At 41.1% G+C, this 21,976-nt stretch overlaps 1 protein-coding gene across 1 annotated transcript in view; it reads left to right on the top strand.

The window, feature by feature from the left end:
- Positions 1-3,323: 3,323 nt before the first annotated feature.
- Positions 3,324-21,976, top strand: part of ERICH6 (glutamate rich 6) — a gene marked incomplete at its 5' end in the record, with an annotated part of 38,054 nt that continues 19,401 nt past the window's right edge. Inside the window, 10 exons of the mRNA XM_082459446.1 lie at positions 3,324-3,522; positions 4,281-4,338; positions 8,840-8,937; positions 12,686-12,748; positions 13,034-13,089; positions 13,190-13,306; positions 16,015-16,128; positions 17,327-17,484; positions 17,928-17,998; positions 18,833-18,978. Coding sequence (XP_082315572.1) covers positions 3,324-3,522; positions 4,281-4,338; positions 8,840-8,937; positions 12,686-12,748; positions 13,034-13,089; positions 13,190-13,306; positions 16,015-16,128; positions 17,327-17,484; positions 17,928-17,998; positions 18,833-18,978 — 1,080 coding nt within the window. The remainder of the gene's footprint in view (positions 3,523-4,280; positions 4,339-8,839; positions 8,938-12,685; positions 12,749-13,033; positions 13,090-13,189; positions 13,307-16,014; positions 16,129-17,326; positions 17,485-17,927; positions 17,999-18,832; positions 18,979-21,976) is intronic.

Below are 21,976 nucleotides of genomic sequence, written 5' to 3'. Positions count from 1 at the left end.
CCCACATTTTCCCCTTCCTTCCAAAGCAGCTCAAATGTCCTCTCATCTGTGTTGATGGCTCCAATAGCCTGCAAGAGCTCTTCTTCCAACAATATTCTGTGTGTTTTCTCTCTGACTCCCTGAAATGCACGGCAATTTTGTGCCTCTCACCTGCCGTGTTCTGTCCCAGTGCCTGAGAGCTTGCCGGACCCTTGCCCCATGCTCAGGTACTGCTGGCAGGTAGTGAGGGCAGGACACATGTCTCCTACTCACTGCCATGGCCCAGCACCCAGCAGAGAGCTGGCTCATAATCCTCAATAAATATTAGTTTGATCTGATAATCATAAAATATTGCTTAGTGATTCTCAACACTTAACTTTTCACTTTCTGCTTCCTTGAAAGCCCTGTTATTGTCTCCACATACATCTTAGGGGTAAGTATTATTATTCCCAATTTACTCCCAGGGAAACTGAGGCTGGAAAATGTAGGGTCATTTAGCAGAGATCATACGAGGGGACTTCTGGGCCTAACCCTGGTCACTTAATATAAGGATCAATCCAGACCCTTCTCACAACATCCAGATGTCCTCAGCCACGTAGAATCTCAGTTGGCATCCTTTACTTAGAGCTGAAGTCAAATAGCAGGAACACAATCCCTCCCACCAGGAACCCTTCTCAGTCTTAACAGGCTTTTAAAAAGAAGCTGAACTGTACGGTGAAGTTATAGCTTCCAGTCTGCGTAGTAGGTAAACAGATGTCCATTATATTATTCTGTATACTTTTTTGTGTGTACACGAATACCTTACACAAATTTTAGCAAGTATGAAACCAAGCAGGATCCTGCGGGACCCTCCCAGGTACAAAAGTTCTTCCGTGTCCCCTGTTTCTTGTTTGTAGAAGAAGGCTTTAGTCTCCTAGGAGCCTCCCCTGAGTCACGAAAGCCTGGTTCAAGAATTAATGATTGAAAGGATACAGACATGTAGTGACAAAAATAGCAATTAGGCCTAGAGAACTGGTAACAATTTAAACAGGAAATCGGGACTTCCCTGGTGGTGCAGTGGTTAAGAATCTGCCTGCCAATGCAGGGGACACAGATTTGATCCCTGGTCTGGGAAGATCCCACAAGCCACGGAGCAACTAAGCCCGTGTGCCACAACTACTGAGCCTGGGCTCTAGGGCCCGAGTGCCACAGCTACTGAGCCCACATGCTGCAACTACTGAAGCCCGCATGCCTAGAGCCTGTGCTCCACAACAAGAGAAGCCACCACAATGAGAAGCCTGTGCACCACAACAAAGAGTAGCTCCCGCTCACCACAACTAGAGAAAGCCCGTGCGCAGCAACGAAGACCCAACGCAGCCAAAAATAAATAAATAAATAAACAGGAAATCAGCCAAATAGCAGTCACAGAATCTTTAGTTCTCCCTGAAGGACATAGATAACAATATCTGAGACACATTCCTGAGTTGTTTTGCAGATACTATAACCACCACAAGAGGGAAAAAGCTAACTGCATGATGACCAGACTGTAGTCATAATATAAGCTGCTCCATCCTGAGCAGTACTGAACCTATGGCTAGCACAATTCCAGGGACTGGCCTCAAGAAAATGGCAACAAACCGACCCTGGAGTTGAAGATTTACTGTGCTTAAAACAATCAAGATGACGCTGACCAGACCACCACATGACCAGTTTCAAGATGATGGTCAGAGCTGACTGTGCTGCTCTGCACATAGCCCCCGCCTGCACATCCTTGAAGCTTTCCTTTAAAGGCTCTTGCACTCTGATCTGGCCATTGGGGGATGGTTTGGGGGACACTAGTTCGCCACCTCCCCAGGTTGTCAGCTTCCTGAACAAAGCACCTTTCTTTTTCCACCTACCCTTGCTTCTTGAACATTGACTTTTGAGCAATGAGCAGCCAGACCTGAGTTGGTTTCGGGCTCCAGGGGTAACAAGTACAATGAGCTGAAAACAAAGCCCCAGAAAGACGCAGGAGATGCCTTGGTGGCCAGATACCTCAAGCTTTTTCCACCTCCTGGCTGGATGGATGAAACAAGCATCAGTCAGGCCCTGGACTAGAGCAAGGCACTCACCTCGGTCGCAAAATGTAAGTGGCATCAAAAATCTCACTAATCGGGCTTCCCTGGTGGCGCAGTGGTTGAGAATCCGCCTGCCAATTCAGGGGACACGGGTTCGAGCCCTGGCCTGGGAAGATCCCACATGCCACGGAGCAACTAGGCCCGTGAGCCACAACTACTGAGCCTGCACGTCTGGAGCTTGTGCTCCGCAACAAGAGGCCGCGATAGTGAGAGGCCCGCGCACCGCGATGAAGAGTGGCCCCCGCTTGCCGCAACTAGAGAAAGCCCTCGCACAGAAACGAAGACCCAACACAGCCAAAAATAAATAAATAAATAAATAAAAATTAAAAAATAAAGGAATTCCAAAAAAAAAAAAAACTCACTAATCAAGATAAACAATATTTAAGGTAGTGTTTTAAAAAACCAAACCAGCAAACTACGACCAAGGACCAGTGCCAGCTTTTGTAAATAAAGTTTCATCGTAAGCTCCAGCAAGCATCCCAACGCCGGCATCAGCACTACCAAGAGGCCTTATGGGTGCCCATAGCTAGTAGCCACTCCCCCTACCCAAGTCCAAAAAAAAAGACTGGCTCCCCAATATTTTACAATAAAATTAAATGCAGTATGGTCTACAAAAATATTGAATCATTATGTTGTACACCAGAAACTAATATAATACTGTAAGTCAACGATACCTCCATTTTTTTAATTTTAAAAAATTTTGAAAGACTGGCTCCAAAGGAGCTGAGAGAGATTGGAAAGGAAGATCAGTTCACGGCAGGCCGCTAGGGCTCTCCGAGGCTCCGGACAGCAGGTGCGAAAGGAGCTTCCAGCGGTCCTAGCTCCCCACGGTCGCTCCCTGCCCCTCCGCCCCTCTCCCCGCAGCGCCAGTCCTCCGGGCTGAAGGGTCCTGCGACTTTAATCTCCAGACTCGGGGGCCCGCGCGGCCGGCCGTTGCCCAGGGAGACGGACGCACAGGAGGCCTCGCGCGCCCCAGGCCTGGACCCGCCGGTGTCCCCTGCGCTAGCCGCGATCCCGCTTCCCGCCCGCCGCGGCCAACATGCACTCGCATCACAGCTTCAGAAAGCCCGAGGAGGAGCGGGGCCAGCAGGAGGAGGGGGAAGAGATGGGCATGGAGGAGGAGGAGGAGGGAGAGGAAGAGGAGGACGAGGCGGCGGCGGACCGGGAGAAGGAGCTGGCGCTCCACGGGAGGTTCAGCGAGGAGTACCTATGGAAGCTTTTGGCCTTCGGAGATGGCAATGAGGAAGAATGGAAAGCCCTTCGCTCCCGCTTGGCCAGCGTCGTCAGCCCCAGCCTGAGCCCGACGCCGACGCTCAGCCGAACGCCGAGCCTGAAGTGGAGCCGGACGCCGGCGGCCAGCGAGAGTGCACCCTCCAGCACCTCCTCCCAAAAAAGTACCGCTCCCCGGCCCGCCCAGCCCGTTCCTCGAAGGCTTCCCTGTCCCTAGGCGAGAGCAGGTCTAACTCCTCTAGAGCCTTCGTCTACCCGGGAGTCTGTTTCCAAATACACACAAGACTTCACACACACCCTTATCTCAGTCCCTCTGGTGTCAAAGACACTGAAATCTTGACTGAGCGGTTGTGATGGTCCACAGCTTAGGATTAAAGGGGAAACGCCTCGTCAAACTGGAAACAGGCAGTGCTGTACGGAGGGCTCATTTTATAACACTTGGTGCATTCGGCGATCGCGTCCTCTTACATTCATTCTCTCCCCCCGCCGCCCCGCTCAAACACGCGCACGCGCACACACACACACACACACACACGCACGCGCGCGCGCCACTCCTGAAGAAGGAGTAGTGCTTTAAGGGTACTCTGCTACTGCAACAGCCCAGCCAAACACAACTCACCTTTGTGCTTAACTTCCTGTACTGAAACCACTCCAGCCACTTCCTTAAAAAGAGAGGCACAGCAGTTACTTGGAGTAGATTTGTCCATCTCCCAGCATTGACATTTTGGCCCGGATCATTCTTTGTCGGGGCCGCGCGTGTTGAGGGCGGGAGGATGGACTGTCGTACGCATTACAGGATGTTTAGCAGCGTCGCTGGCCTCTGCTTCTGACCATGCCAGTTAGTCCCTACCGGGCTCTGTGACAATCAAAAATGTCCTTAAACGTTGCTAAATGTTTCCTGGGGGGCAAAATTGTCCTTTTGAGAGCCACTGAATTAAAGGGAATGGCTAAATTGTTTAATGTTTCATTCAACAGGTTTTCCTAAAATATTTCAGACATTTAAGAAAGACATGTCTGAAACGAATTTAGATAGGTAAGGAATTGTTTTCAGTGTTCTATATTATTATTTTTTGAAGCTGATGATGTTTACTTTTGGAATAAACATGTCAGGAAGTAGAGTAAAATCATCCAGGGCATTTACAACTAATTTATTCAAAAAGGTGTTTTTTAATCTACACTGTTAGACACTTTGGGGGAGATGGACAGGGTCCCTGCCCATCACCGGCTTATTATCTACCTGTAGAGATGACATGTCTACTTACTAATATAGCATGAAATCATAAATGCCATGCGCACACAGTAAGTGCTATGAGGCTTTAGGACGTAAGTCTCTATTGGCTAAATTCAGGAGTGATCAGGGACACCAGTGGTGGAGAGTCGACAGTACAGTCTTTTCTTTTTCTTGTTGTTGCTATTGCTATTAGCCTCCAAGCACTTCCAACTATAATAGGAAGACACCAGAGAAACACATTTGGAACATCTTTATCAGTCCTCCCTGAAACCTCACACCAAACATGGGTCCACAGTCTCACATTATTGTTCACCTAAGTTTTGCTTTTATAAGCAACTTTCCATTTTTAAGCAGAAAGAGAATTGTTCTTCCCCACTTACATGTTTTTATTTATCCAAGTCAACATTTTAATGAAAGATAATATATGTACATGGTTAAAACATTAAAGTAGACAAAGCTATAAAATTTAAAATTTCTGTACCCTTCTCTGCTCCCACTTCCACTCACCAGAGTTAACATATTGTTAACAGTTTGTTTCCAGTATAATTTAAATAGCATATTTTCATTCCTTGATTTATTAATTTTTGACATAGCTACTGACTTCCCACCATGAAAGCTGAGGAATGTAACACACTACTTCCCTCCTCTCCATTTTCAGTAGTTAGATTATTTTTATATTTTCTAACCTTTAGAACTTTAAAGTATTTAAACCTCTACTTCTTGATTTATCAATTTTAGTAACTATTAACTCTATTTTGAAAAATTAACACCTTAATGCACTTCTACTTCCTTCTCTCTCTCCTCTCACCCTTTCCTCTCCCAATTAACTACAAATTATGTAACAGACTTTATTAAAATATATAATATATAGTCCTGTAAAGTCATATTACTTTACCAAGTTTTATAGTGTTTGCATATTTTGTAATTATAATTAGCTCTTAGTGCTTTGGGTACAAGTTGATTCTAAAAATTGAAGACCAATAACCAATACTCATAATTTCTTGCTAAGAACCCAATGATGTGACTGCATTCATGCACAAGAAAATGAAACCCTATGTCTGTAAAACTTGGCTCCTAAAGGAAGAACTTCTCAACTCTCAGTTGTTTTTAGTTGTCTTCAATTTTTCTGAGTTGGGCTCAACGGCCATACTTTCTTGTTTTCCATATTGCTTTCTTTCTTTTATTCCTTTTCTTTTTGCTGGAGAAACTCCTCAGGTAATTATTTCCTATTGATCTCATGGGTAGTCAAATTTCTGAGTTCTTGCCTGTCTTGAAGTTTCTTCCTTTTGCCCTCATACTTTATTAATAATATAACCTGGCATAAAAGAATAGGTTTAAAACCATTTCCCCTCAGAGCTCCGAAGACATTGCTTCATTGCCTTCTAGTATCCAGTATTGCTGATCAGTCTGCTTTTCAAACCCTTCTGATATTTATTTCCTTCCCTTCATTTTCTCTATTCTTTCCTTCGGAACTCCTACTAGCTGGCTGTTGGACTTCTTGGATATCTTCAAGATTTTTGGTGTTTACATGCTACGATGTAGCCTTTGTACAGAATTTTTTATTTGGGGATTCATATAATTTCCAAGAACCGATTCTTACTCTCTGAATAGGTGTGTGTGTGTGTGTGTGTTTTTAAATCCCTTTGAGGGTACTGTTATAAAATACTAAAGTTCTCCTTTGTTCTTTGTATTTCTTCTTTTTTCTTTCAAGATCACTTGTTCTGTTTGTTTTTCTTGGTCCTTCTATTCCATGCTATGGACTGTCCTTAAGTGACCGGTAACCCTTGGTTATCCAATTGTATATATCAATGAATGACTGATAGGTAAGCTAAAGCTAGGATAGGAGTCCTGCCACCGAGTAGTTCTGTCTCCTGACTGGGCTGGTGGGGGAGGGCTGACTGTGAGTCCTGCGTGGGTGGGTAGGGCAGTCACAGCCAGCTGCCTGTGGGGTGTCGGCAGGGAGCAGGCAAGGTGGGTAAGCCCACTATTACTAGTCATGATAAGGACACTTTACTGTGTGGTTGGAGTTCCTCGTGCATTTCTTTCCTGGTACTCTCCCTTCCTCCTTTTTCACCCAAGCCTGTTGGGTAGGTCCTGAGTAACTCATCCTGCACTCTGCTTCTCTTTCAGACCTAAAACTTCCCCAGGCGGGCTTTTTAGAAACCAGTTCTTTGGGCTTCATCTGGAAATAGACACGACTGCTGCCAACTGCCCTGTGTAAGAGGAGAGGAAGGGGTCTGACTGTTCACTCCTTGAACTGCCCTGATGACCGTCTCCAGCCCCCTCCCCTCTGCATTTGGTCGGGTCCGGGCTAGGAGCTTCTCAGGAGTTCCCTTCGGAAGAACTTTACTTATGTCTCTTATCTTGAGCTGTGGTGGTCTCCGCTCTAGTTTTCCATCAACCTGAGGCCATTTATTTTCTTTCTTTTAAGGACTTCTTCAATATTACTTGGCTACTGATGACACCGCTCTTGTTTTCCAGGGCTATTGCTTGTTTTCCAGGGCTATTGCTTGTTTGTGGGTTTGAAGTGTTTGTTAGTTCAATAAGATCTTGGAAGGAAGGGGAGAATTGTGTGTTCAGGTGCCATCTTGACCTGGACTTTCTATCATATGGGAACCTCTCTTTCCTAAATCAAATTCTTAATTTCTCCTCATAAATCTTCCTAAGAAGATGCTTCTTCTGTACTTCAAAGCATTCTCTGGTGAATTTGGTGAGACTGTGTTTTTAAGGAAATCTGCCCTTAGAAGGCCTAGAAATGCAACCAATATTGGCTCAGTTTCTACTTTTAATTGCCCTATTACTATTCTGGGGCAAACTTTAGGAGGCAGATGAATCCGGAGAAACACAGGTTTTGGAGCCAAATAGGTCTGGGCCCCATCTGCCTCTGCCATGTGTGATTTTGAGAGGGCCCCCCAGGGCCTCGATTTCCTTGCCTATAGAAAAGGAATACTACCTGCTGTACAGCACAGGGGACTCTACTCAGTACTCTGTAATGGCCTATATGGGGAAAGAATCTAAAAAAAAAAAAAAAAAAGTGGAAATATGTATATATATACCTGATTGACTTTGTTGTACGCCTGAAACTAACACAACATTGTAAATCAACTATACTCCAATAAAAATAAAAAAAAAAAAGGAAAGGGTATACTAATTCCTACCTTGATTGGTTTTTGTAAAGATAAATGAAGTAATGTAAGTAAAGCAACTACTATGTATCAACTACAACACAGTAAGTTCTCAGGAAATGTTAATTTTGTTCTTATCCTCTGATGTCTGCCATCTTTACACAGAATTTCAGAAACAATCTTTCATGTTGGTTCAAAGGAGGCAAAGAGACCTAGATGAGTTATGTATTGATTTTGTTAACTACTGTATTGGGAAAACACTGAAATGTAAAATGTTGTCTAGGGATTGCTCGTCAATGTTCCTTTACTCTTGGTCCCATAAGTTTTTTCCATGGGAACTTAGACAAAAAGGACTCCCCCAGACACTTGTTCAGGTGACTTCTGCAGAGGAGTTCTCTACCCATTATAGGACACAGTCATTTCAGAATTAAAACAAAACACACAATGTTTCAAGGAACAAAGCACCAAAAAAGGAAGGTGGAGACATAAAAGAACTGAGAAAGGTGAAAAAGTGACAATCCTAAAGTTGACTAAATTATTTGGGAAATTTTTGTTTGATAATTTTAGAAGAGCCAGCAAATTATGGCAAAAAAAAATGAAATTCAAAGAGGCAAAGGAACTTGAAAAGCAATAGTTATTGTTTACTTGTTACCAGTAACAGTCATTTTAGCTAGTAAAAGTCAATAAATTCCTGCTTCCTATCATGTCAACGATAACTAACTGATTAAACTGCTTGTGGAAAGAATACAGATTGCTTAATTACAACGCATTAAACTTCAGCCCTTTAAAAAGAGCTTGGATTATTTTAAAGCTATTTTAAAATGAACAACACGTTCTAATTTAAATTCAGGTAAATGTTTAAACACACATAACCATCATCGCTGCCACCACCGCCAACACACAGCACAGATAGAGGGGTAGTAATTTACTCCATGAGAGAAATAACACGGTATTGGGAACCTCCAGGATTGAGAGAGGAGTGCTTTGCAGAGAACAGATATGATGCAAACACACTGTGTCTGACTTTACTGAAGACATAAGAACGGAAGAAAATATTTCAAAGGAAAAAGAAATCAGGATCTTCTAAGAACATCTGTTATTTGATTGTTAAATGTACTAGATTTAGAAGAACTGCTAACAACTCTATAGGTATACTGAAAACTAACATTTTGTCTAAATTTCAGGGCTGTCTATCACAATCTGTATCCAAGAATTCCAACATCAGTACAAACAGAAGAAAGTTGGCTTCAAGAATTGTCAGGCATGGAGCAGCCGAGTGAGTAGTTTGGTTTTGTAGCTTTTGCTGGGAGATGGGATTGTACACTGGAAAGGGCACTTGTGTAGATGGCCAGGAGACCTAGGATTGAATCCCAGCCCCAAAACAAACTAACACCATGACAACTGGGCAAGTCACTTAACCTCATTGACTCTGTTTCTTTCTCTGTTGGCCATAATAATCCTTCTGTAACAGGACTGTTATGAAGATCAAAATGAAATTCAACATTTAAACTCCTTGGCACTGAGCCTTTAATAAATGGTAGCACCTGTGTTCACATCAAGAAATAATCTGCCATCATATTTTGAAACACATCTTTATTTTTTATTATAGAGGTAACATGCGTGCTGTTTTTTAAACATCAAACCATTAAGAAAAATATAATGTAAACATTAAGTTTTTAACTTATTCCAGTATATTCCTCAGAAGTAATCGTTATGAATAGCCTTTCCTTTCAATTCTACTATTTGTTTTATGTTATATCACTTATTCATGAGATGTTTATTGAGCACACACCAAGCACCTGTCATAGGTCAGTTTCCTGTTCTAAGGTAACAGCAATGAATAAAGCAGACAAACCCCCTGTCTCAATGGTCTTCTATTAAAGTGTGGGAGGTGGAAGTAATAGTGAGATAAATAATACACAAAGTAAGTCAATACACAATATCTTATATAATGTTAAGTGCTAAGGAGGAAAATAAAGCAGGGAGAGGGATGGGAAATGTTGGGCAGTTGGGTACAAGCTTACCCAGGATGCTGAGGGAAATCTTCAATGAGAAGCTGAAATATTTGAGTAAAGACCTCAAGGAGGAGAGAGAGTGATAATGATCTCCGGGGGAAGAGTGTTCCAGGCACAGGGAAGAACAAGTGCTTCCCTCTAGAACAAGGAGGCAGCCAGCTTGGCTGCAGTGGGGTAGGTAAGGAGGTGAGTCCTACGGGATAAAGGCAGAGAGACAGTGAGGACCAAATCTTACTCAGTGAAAATGAATTGGGAAGTCACTGGAGGGTCTGCACAGAGGAGTGACACAATCTAACATAAAAATTTAAAATTAGACATATAATTAATATTAAATATTAATATAATATTAAACCTAATATTAAAAACATGTTAATTATTCCCAAATTAATCTATATATTCAATGTAATTGTGATGAAGTTTTTCAATGGAGTTTGACAAGTTGATTCTTTGGTCCTGCTCTGCAGCGTTCAAAGATAAGTTGAGGCATTTTCACATTTTTAAGAGTTTATTTGAGCAGATGTGGATTGGAAACAGGCAGCGCCAAACCAGAAGTGGTTAGGAGCACTCCACAGACAAGAGCTAAGGAGAGGTTTTTACAGAGAAGTCGTGGGAGCAAAGCAAGGAAATCATTTGATCGGCTATTGTTCAAGGTTGCATTACAGTAGGTCCCCTACATACGAACGAGTTCCATTCCGACAGCGTGTTCATAAGTCCAATTTGTTCGAAGTCCAACAAAGTTAGCCTAGGTACTCAACTAACACAATCAGCTATATAGTACTGTACTGTAATAGGTTTATAATACTTTTCACACAAACAATACATAAAAAACAAACACAAAAGATAAAGAAAACATTTTTAATCTCACAGTACAGTACCTTGAAAAGTACAGTAGTACAACAGCTGCCATACAGGGGCTGGCAACGAGTGAATAGGCAAGAAGAGTTACTGACTGGAGGAGGGAGAGGAGGTGGGAGATGGTAGAGCTGAAGGATCGTCAGCAATAGGAGACGGAGGGCAATTTCACTCACGCCTGACACTGATGGCACAGGTTCTGGTTCCTTGCCAGATTCAGTTCTATCTACCCTCTTGAAAAAAGGATCCAGCGATGTCTGGGTAGTAGCTCTTTTTTTCTTGTCATAGATGACATGGTAGCACTGGATTGCATTCTGAATGGCTGCTACAACCTTCGTGTACCATCCTATGGCTCAAAAACTAACAGTGCCTCCTCAAATAAAGAAAATCCCCTTGCCATTCCCTGCGTCGTGAATCTCTTCGGTTCTTCAGTTACTTCTTCTTCCTCTTGTCTCTCTTCGTCCTTTCTCTGGGCCTCCAATTCCATCAGGTCTTCATTAGTAAGCTCCTCGTGTTGCACAGCCAACAGTACCGTACAGTAAAGTACACAAAAGCACAACCACTTGTAGAGGATGCATGCACGTGACAATGTACGCCAGACACGTGAACTAATTTATGTGATCGGACATGGGAACACACGTTCATATCTTTGAAAGTTCGCAATTTGAAGGTTCGTATATAGGGGACTCAACTGTATTTGGGAAAGCCCAGTTGGCTGTTTGCTATGAGCTGTTCTTAACCTTGAGGCATTAACCTTGAGGAATTGACTCTGGATTAGGTTTCACTTTGCTTACGATTGGCTACCAAGGCATTAGAGCCCCCTCATCTAATGGCTTCCTTGTTTGATTACTTTAACAGCAGAAACCTAATGTACCTTTTCAATTTTTTCATATCATTTTTTGTAAGTTTTTTTAATAGAGAACTGATATGCAGCTCTTATTAGTTTATTCCTAGGTGTTTTACAGTTGTCTTTTATTGATGTAGTAATTGGAATCTTTTTTTTCCTATTATATTTTCTAATTGGTTATTGCCAATGTATAGGAAAACTATTGATTTCAATGTATTAATCTTGTATCTGATTCCCTTGCTGAACTTTCTTATTCTAATATTTTATCAGTTAAAAGTCTACTAGACAATTACATTTCCTGTGAATAACAGCAGTTTTAGCTCTTCTTTAATTTTTTTTACTTAGCAGTGTATCAGGGACATCTTTCCATGTCAGGAAATATTGATCTAATTCCTTGAAATGACTATGTAGTATTCCCTTATATACCTACAGTAACTGTGACTTATGTAATACATCTGACTGTTAGATGTTGCAGGGTTGTTTGGTTTGGTTTGGTTTTGTGTTTTGACCTCTTCCCTATGACAAATAATGCCTTAATGAAAGTCTTGTTCATTCGTTTTGTTTTTTTTTTTAATACCTGAGCTGGCATTTCTGTTGGGCAAAATGCCCAAAACATATTTTTAAATTGTTCAGGTACTCAACATAGGAAGTATGTCATCTTCTGAAGCCCATCTCTTTCTCCAGCACCAGCCCTGGCTATACAGGGAAAATGGGTCTGCCCTCTCCCTTTACCTCTGTCTCATTGTAGGTTGTTCTGATTGGTTTTTCATCATCCCAGTCCTGTCTGCTTACCTTTCTAGACATTTACTCCAAGTGGCTCGCGTGTTGATAGATGGCTGTTTTCCCCATTTCCAGTATTGCCATGGAATATGCAGAGGGAATTATTCTGGTGGTTTAGTTCACTGTCTTGAACTGGGAACCGCCCTCTCACCCCGCTCCAGCACTCTTCTCCCTGAAAAATCTTTTGCAGAATAATAGTCATAAATTAGACAAAATAGTAATTTTAGAAGGCAGAACACAAAAGGGTCTGTAAACCATGATTATAATCAAATAAAATATGCATTCGTGTAGCATTCTAAGACTAAAAAGAAGCAAGGAAGCATTTTTTAATGTGATTCATTAGTGGTGAGTCTTCTCTGTTTGCTACTTACTGTTGATAAAATGTTATTTGGGAAAAGGCAAAAAATTTAAAAAATTAAAAATAAAACACAAAAAGGGCACTTATTTTTCCAAGAGGCATATCTTCTTTTCTATTGGACTTCTTTCATCCTTTGTCAGGCTTGATGACAAATGTACACTCTTTTTTACAGAGAAAGAAGTGCCCTCTGTAAAGAAGGAAGATGAACCTGAAAATCTAGCTTCTAAATTAAGAGGTAACTGGATGTGCGGCGTCATCCCCTCTGCTGGCAAAGGCAAACTGCCCTTAGGGGACCAGCCTTAACTTGGATGGTGTCCAATCCCTTTAGAAAAGGGTTCCCCTAAGAGTATATGCAAGAAGGTGGTGAAGGTAGGGTTTCAGGGCATTTAGACAGCGTGTGTGTGAGTGTGTGTGTGTGTCTGAGTGTGTGTCATCGGCTAGAATCTTCAAACTACAGAAAATGGAATACACTGCACAAAGTTTTTAAACATTCCTTCTAAATCTGTCTTTTTTTCTTCAGCACAATGGATAATTAACCCAGAAGAGCCAAAACTAAATATTTTATGTGAGCTGGAGGTAAGAAATGTTTATCGGTCCAGCTAGTACACTGAACTCATGGTAAAAATCACTTATTCAATCTTCAATTTTTTTCTTTCTCCCTCTTTTTAAAATTTAGTTTAAGGAAGACTTCATAACACTTTTTGAGCCCTCCCTGAGAACACTACCCAGCATCGAGCCACCATCTATTCTCTCATTCAAACAAGAGAGTTCCAATTTAGGCATTAAGTTCAAGGTAATCTTCATTTATATTTCTTTTTGCTTTTACTGTAATAAATGGTATAAAAAGCCACATGATGATCTGCACAAAAGACAGTGAACATACTTTTAAAAAAGCAGGCAAAGAGCTCATTTACTTGGAATAGCACTTAGGGTGGCTGTATTCGTTTCCTAGGGCTGCTGTAACAAAATACCAGAAACTAGGTGGCTTACAGCGACAGAAAAGTATTGTTTCACAGTTCTCAAGGCTGGAATTCCAACATCAAGGTGCCAGCAAGTCTAACCTGGAGGGGAGAGTCCCTCCTTGCCTCTTCTGAGCTTCTGGTCGTGGCCGTCAATCCTTGGCGTTCCTTGGCTTGCAGCTGCATCACTCCAATCTCTGCCTTGGTTGTCCCAGCACGCTCTGTGTGTCTCTGTCCAAATGTCCCTCTTCTCCAAGGACACCAGTCATATTGGATTAGCTCCCACCCTAATGACCTCATCTTAACTTGATTACATCTGCAGAGACCCCATTTCTAAATCAGGCCACATTCACAGGTACCAGGGGTTAGAAATTCAACAGAGCCTTTGGGGGAGTACAACTCAACCTATAACAGTGGTCATAAAGCCTGGCAGTGTAGGTGAACGTTAGCTGTATTTGATCACATTAAGTGACCAATTAGCGTCTGCATTCAATGGGCAAGGGAGAGGTCACCTTAGTAATTCCAACAGGATACAAACCACCCTGCTTTGCCACAGAGGTAAGGGACTGACCCGTAGTATGATTATTTCCAAACTTGCACGGCATAGCCATGTGGGGAGAGCTGTACACTCCCCAGACCGGAACCTCCTTGATGACTTCTTTTGGGGTACAGTAAAGGTACAGGCTTATTCACTGAAGTAAGAGATACCAATCATGTGAGGCAGGACAGCACAGATGTGTGTGCAGGGGTTGACGGGAATGCCGTGTGGATGCACCAATGCGGTCGGTGTTCACTGTCATTTTGTGCAGCACGTTGAACTATGCGATTCTAATGCCTGGTAACACATTAAATACATCACGTAACGTAATATGGGTCAACATTTACTGTTTATATTTGCCCAGGTTTCTAAATTTTATGGTCACCTTATAGACTCTTCAGGCTGAAATTCTTTCTTCAAACACAGCACCTTCCTTTTTCTGAAGCACAAAGGCTTGTATCCAGAAAGCTTCTTGAGCTCTCTTCCCCTGACACCCAGAGATGCGCCTGAACCTGAGGAAGGCCTTGGGGACTTCCTTCCATAGAGCTGTCCCTACACCGGCCCCTGGGCAGGGCTGGCTCCACCTGCATCTCTGGGCCGACCTTTCAGGTCTTCTGAGATGGGCCTGGACACTGGTCTAGTTCGGGGGCAGCAGCAGCTGGTTGGCCAGCTCTCCTCTTCAGCCACATCCTCTTGAGGTGGAAATTCCAACCCCACTCATGTCTTTTGAAGCATCTTTACTTACTTCGCCCCCAGGTGAAGGGGTGAAGGGGTGAAGGGGCCATGGGCGGAGGAGTTCCCTACCGAGATGCTGGTGGCACAGTCTGTAGCTGGCCTGGCATTGCCAAGCTCTTCCTGCCCATTCCGTCATTCGGTAGCTGGCCTGGATTCGTCACCACCATCTCTCTCTTACAAGGCTTCCCTCCCTGAGTGTTCTGCTTTCTGCGACGTGCAGTACTTATTATCGGGTAGTTTCAATGGCCTAATTATCCTGGACTGTACTCTAGGGTCCCTGGCTGCACCGGCCATCTCAGTCACCCTTTGGCCCCATGGCGGTCATTTTGCCAGGCTCGGAGAATGGTTTCCATGGCAACTACAGATGCCCTGGTGGTTTCATGACATGCAAGTCACGATCTGGGTCTCTTCCTGGAGGCCTGTGCCGAGGCTTGGCTGCTCACCTGCCAGGAGCCTCTGCAATCACAGCCGTGACCTCGGACCACTAACAGGGCCATAGTGCATCCACCCCTCACTGAGTCACCTGCGCCCCTAACTCCCAGCCTCCTCTTGCTTCCCCTAGCCTCCTCTCCCCCTCCTGGATTACCTTCACAGCACAGACAGGAGAATTTGGTGCCCCAACTGGGGCTTCCCTTGAGAAAGGATTCTAATTTATTTTAGAAAGTTAAGCATTGTAAACAGTGGCCTACGTAGTAATGTCAAGACTTTTTCTTAGCTGACACTTCTTGCAAGAGTTTATGGTATTTAAACACCTTAGACCATTTCCACAAAATCGAATATGTGTTATCCTTTGTGTCACACACTGTACATCCCCCTGCTCGACAAGGGACACTGATGTCGATGTAAAATCATTTCTGCAACTTTCTTCTTACACTGAGGAGGCATCCCAAGGACCCACAGAGCTCCTGATGGGCTCAGCTGCACCCCAGTGAACCGCGCCAGACAGAGGCCTCCAAAACACCACCTCAGCCTCCCCAGCCCTTAACAGCCCTTGAATAGAAATGATGTCTCATTACTGGAATATACAGATCCTGCTGGCTTGGTGCCTTCTGATATAGGATCTCAGACCCCTGGAAGTTCCCTACTAACCATCTCTGGGAGCCCTCATGGTGTCTGACAGAAGTTCTCAAGCAGGTTTGTACATCCCTCATCACCCCTGCTGTCTGACTGGACATTCGCTGGCCCTGTCCAGGGCTCTGGCTCCTCCTGCTCTGAGAGGCTCTGGGCCTCCTTGTGGGCAAGTCTTCATTTTTTTTCTCCTCTCTGAAGAAAGAAGAGGAGGAGGTATCGCCCACGTGTGAATTCTGTGGGAGCGATCTGAGAACATTTCTCTCCAATGTGGATCTTTCCTGTGACTACAGTAGCTCTGAACTAGTAGAACACGTAAGTTCTAAAGCAGGTTCACTGAGGAAATAGTGTTACTTTTAGACACTAATTTAAACATAAGTAGTATTTTCTTCTGCATCTTTCCACTGCATTGCTTTTTTTTTTTTTTGGCTGCACCGCGTGGCTTGTGGATCCTAGTTCCCTCACCAGGGATCGAACCTGGGACCCTGGCAGTGAAAGCCCAGAATCCTAACCACTGCACTGCCAGAGAATTCCCTGCATTGCCATTCTTAAGAGAGTTATGTGTTAGCCGTCAGGGCAATGCAAATCATAACCACAATGTGATACAATTTTACACCCACTAGGATGGCTATAACCCAAAAGACAGATAATAACAAGTGTTAGCAAGGATGTAGAGACACTGGAACCCTCATACACTGCTGAAGGGGAATATAAAATGATGCAGCCGCTTTGGAAAACAGTCAGGCAATTCCTCAAAAAGTTAAACATACAGATACCATATAACCCAACAAACAATTCCATTCTTAGGTATATACCCAAGAAAATTAACAACATATATCCACCCAGAAACGTGTATACAAATGTTCACAGCAGCATGATTCATAACAGCCAAAAAGTGAAAACAACCCAGACATTTATCAACTGATGAAAGGGTAAATAAATGTGGGGTATCCATACAATGGAATATTATGCAGCCATAAAAAGGAATGAAGTACTTATACATGTTACGACATAAATGAAAATATTATGCTAAGTGAAAGAAGCAAGTCACAAAGTATCACATGTATGATTCCATTTATATGAACTGTACAGAACAGGCAAATCTATAAAGACAGCAAATAGATTAGTGGCTGCCAGGGGCTGAGAGGAGAGGAGAATAAGGAGTAACTGTTAATGGGTACAAGTTTCAGTTTCTAAAATTGATTGTTGTGATGGTTGCAAAATTCTGTGACTATATTGGGTTGGCCAAAAAGTTCATTTGGGTTTTTCCTACAATGTTATGGAAAAACCTGAGCGAACTTTTTGGCCAACCCAACACTAAAAACCATTGACTTGTACACTTTAAATGGGTGAATTGAATGATATGTGAATTATATCTCAATAAAACTGTTACCAAAAAAATGTTATGATAGATTGTTTTCCAAAACCCCATTACCATTTTTTGGGATATTTCCCTCCTGTAATTATCTTCATCTAGGACTGATGAGATGAAAATGACCTCTTTGTTTTTCAGACCTCCTGTTGTAGTTATTTCCAAAACCTGATTGACTACATCTATGAGGAAAAACAAAAAATCCAAAGCTCTAAAGCTGAATTAATCTGTATTGACCCTCATGCCGCCCACGGCAGTGAAGTCGACAGAGTCAAAGCAAAGGAAAAAGCTTTGCGGAGGTAACAGTGAGCCTTTGATATTGAAACTCAGATAGGCCCACTTAGTTAGAGAGTTTTTTGTAAAATGAACCTCATTTTCTCAAAATAGATAATTTTGATGATGCATTCCCAGTGAAGAAACAAAAATTGGCCAAAGCAAACCTATTGCAATTCCTGGTGGACATTGTAAGAGTCAGAAGATTTCAGAAACTCAGTGAACTCACTGACTTAGAGTAGAAATTTGCCAACCCCAAATTCTCAGGGCAATTCAGAATTCCTATATTGGAGAAATCTGTCCACTAAATATAGTAGAAACACACGCACACTGATTAAATGACTTGATTCACAAGTAATAACAGATAAAAATAACAAGGAATAGCGTTTAAACAGTAAAAATTTATAGTATACTGTTTTAAACTTCCAACGTATTTCAGACTTATGCATCATATTTTTTGATTTTGTAGAAAACAGGAGCGACAAATGGCCAAACACTATGCAATATTAACAAAAGAACAGACTACTTTCTCTGAAGAAGGTAAGTTCCTTAACGCTGATGTTATAGATCAGAAAGCTCATATGTTTGACCAAGAGCAAAAATTGACGTATTCTAAAAATAACATTTAAATTTTTCATTTTGCTCAATACATCAGTCAAAATGGCTCAGAAAATCCCGCTTTTCCATCATCTGGCTTTTGAAGTTTTTAGTCTTCAGCTCACTGTTGTTATTGATTGAAAGAAATTAGCAACATCTATAGAGCACTTTACAGATAGCTAGAAAGAGCTTTTGAGTTCATTGTCTCTCGTTTTATCAAACATACATTCCATTTTGTTTCAAGCTAGGATATGGAAAATCTGTCAAAAACATATCAGATTCTTTTCTCATAGGCAGGCCCCATTGGTCAGCTGGCCAGTATAGCTGTAGTACTGAAGGGGCACCGATTTTAGAATCAGAAGTTCTGGATTTATGTCCTTGCTTTTCTCCTCACAGGCTGCCCAACTGGGGATAAATTATTTAGTCTTTCTGAACATCAGGCTCCTCTATGACTCAGAGCCATTGAAAAGATACTTAGAGAAGATTTTTTTTTCACCTAAACCCCTAGTATAAAATTCCTTGGTATTCAACTGTTTTCTACTAAACCTAAGGCCAGAAAATTCCACGTAATGAAAATCATCATTATTTTTCTTTCAACCAAATGAGAATTTCTCATTTTTTTTAAACAAAAGAGGGAGGTCCTCATTTTTCTTCCATTAAAAAAATGTCCAATGAATCAATGCATCCGTAACAGAGTTTGAAATTTCATTTTAGAAGAGAGGTTTTGGAAACTTCTAAACATCATATATGTATTTCATGTGATTCTTTTCCCATTAGATGCAAAGCAGTTTAAAACAATTTCTTATCAACTTTCCATGGATATTCCAGAAGTAGAGTCAGCTAAGGAAGAACTAACTGATTATCAACTAGACAAAAGAAATATATCCATTGTTTGTTGTGATTCTAGGATAGCATGTGGAAAGGTAATTAGCTTGTAATTTTTTTTATTTGCTACTCTTTAAAAATCAGTTTTACCTAAAATTATAAAAGCTGTCATGATGAATATGGCAGCTTGGCTATATGACACATTTAACTATTTGTCAAAAAGCATTGGTACGTACAGATTCAATGCAATCCCTATCAAATTACCAATGGCATTTTTTACGGAGCTAGAACAAATCATCTTAAAATTTGTATGGAGACACAAAAGACCCCGAATAGCCAAAGCAGTCTTGAGGCAAAAAAATGGAGCTGGAGGAATCAGACTCCCTGACTTCAGACTATACTACAAAGCTACAGTAATCAAGACAATATGGTACTGGCACAAAAACAGAAACATAGATCAATGGAACAAGATAGAAAGCCCAGAGATTAACGCACGCACTTATGGTCAACTAATCTATGACAAAGGAGGCAAAGATATACAATGGAGAAAAGACAGTCTCTTCAATAAGTGGTGCTGGGAAAACTGGACAGCTACATGTAAAAGAATGAAATTAGAATACTCCCTAACACCATACACAAAAATAAACTCAAAATGGATTAGAGACCTAAATATAAGACTGGACACTATAAAACTCTTAGAGGAAAACATAGGAAGAACACTCTTTGACATAAATCACAGCAAGATCTTTTTTGATCCACCTCCTAGAGTAATGGAAATAAAAACAAAAATAAACAAGTGGGACCTAATGAAACTTCAAAGCTTTTGCACAGCAAAGGAAACCATAAACAAGACGAAAAGACAACCCTCAGAATGGGAGAAAATATTTGCAAATGAATCAACGGACAAAGGATTAATCTCCAAAATATATAAACAGCTCATTCAGCTCAATATCAAAGAAACAAACACCCCAATCCAAAAATGGGCAGAAGACCTAAATAGACATTTCTCCAAAGAAGACATACAGACGGCCACGAAGCACATGAAAAGCTGCTCAACATCACTAATTATTAGAGAAATGCAAATCAAAACTACAATGAGGTATCACCTCACTCCTGTTAGAATGGGGATCATCAGAAAATCTACAAACAACAAATGCTGGAGAGGGTGTGGAGAAAAGGGAACCCTCTTGCACTGTTGGTGGGAATGTAAATTGATACAGCCACTCTGGAGAACAATATGGAGGTTCCTTAAAAAACTAAAAATAGAATTACCATATGACCCAGCAATCCCACTACTGGGCATATACCCAGAGAAAACCGTAATTCAAAAAGACACATGCACCCGAATGTTCATTGCAGCACTATTTACAATAGCCAGGTCATGGAAGCAACCTAAATGCCCATCAACAGACGAATGGATAAAGAAGATGTGGTACATATATACAATGGAATATTACTCAGCCATAAAAAGGAACGAAATTGAGTCATTTGTTGAGACGTGGATGGATCTAGAGACTGTCATACAGAGTGAAGTAAGTCAGAAAGAGAAAAACAAATATCATATATTAATGCATGTATGTGGAACCTAGAAAAATGATACAGATGAGCCAGTTTGCAGGGCAGAAGTTGAGACACAGATGTAGAGAATGGACATATGGACACCAAGGGGGGAAAACTGCGGTGAGGTGGGGATGGTGGTGTGCTGAATTGGGCGATTGGGATTGGCATGTATACACTGATATGTATAAAATTGATGCCTAATAAGTACCTGCAGTATAAAAAAACAAACAAAACAACTAATACTAAACTTTCATTGGGTTATTTGTATGGAAATATGTTAATATAAATGTTTCAGACATTACATGAAATTCCTAAAAATCTTATATTTGTATTTGTATGGAAATATGTATGGAAATATGTTAATATAAACGTTTCAGACATTACATGAAATTTCTAAAAATCTTATATTTGTATTTGTATGGAAATATGTATGGAAATATGTTAATATAAATGTTTCAGACATTACATGAAATTTCTAAAAATCTTATATGTTCTGGTATAATGTTATAAGTCATAATCCTACTTATTACTTTAAAATGTATATCTCAGAAATAACTAATTTTCTTGTCAACTGCATTATTATGAACTTTCATCAAATCTTTTACCGTGGTCATTTTTAAGTCTTTTGTCATTTACAGACAGTTCTGGGTGTACTCTGATGATTTTGCAAATATGTTCCTATAAAAGGGTTTCATCTTCAAGAAATTCATGGAAAAGACTCTGACAAGTACAGGTTTCTGGTAACTGACTGTACTGCTGAACTGAATGAATAAGCATTTTCAGAACTCTGATGAAAAACTGATAAACTCATAAAAGTGCTAACAAAAGATCAAGATGAAAAAAAACAATTAATTACATGGGACTGAGTGAACTGATGAGGATGAGTATAATTTTTGTGACTTTCTGTCTGAATTAAAAAAAAAAAAAATCCCACAAGGACTCAGAGGCAAAGAATATACAAATCAATTTTCACTGCAAAGTAAAGGAGCTGTTACAGTGGAGGATTACTGGACTGAATGTCAATATTATGACATAGTATGAGTGTGTTTCATGTTTGGTAATTGCAATCATTGTTGCTTTTGTTGTGGTCATCCATGTACAATGCTTGGTGTCAGTCTATTTATCTCTTGTAAAAATAAAATACAGTGTGTGTGTGTGAAAAAAAAAAAAAAAAAAGCATTGGTACGGACTTAGCCTTTTAACTTATATTAGACTTTAAAACAATGCTTTACATATGTTTTATGAGGGGGTATTTTGGTTAAAGCCTTTTTACTTTAAAATGTGATCAGTGTATAGTAAGGAACATTTGGAACCCTTTAGAAAACTAAAAAGAATGGGAGAAAATCATCAGAAGTCTCACCCACATCCCAAAAATCATTATTAATATTTCAATATTATCTAGATCTGCACTGCCCAATATGGTAACAAATACTCCACATGGCTATCCAAATTTAAAATAATTAAAATTAAATAACTTATTTAAAATAATTAAAATTAAATAAGTAAATAAAATATAATTCTTCAGTCATGCCAGCC

This window comes from Balaenoptera physalus, assembly GCF_965194825.1.
Source record: "Balaenoptera physalus genome assembly, chromosome: 4".
Lineage (NCBI taxonomy): Eukaryota > Metazoa > Chordata > Mammalia > Artiodactyla > Balaenopteridae > Balaenoptera > Balaenoptera physalus.
The sequence above is the reverse complement of the archived record's forward strand: the minus strand, read 5'-3'. Positions and strand labels throughout refer to the sequence as shown.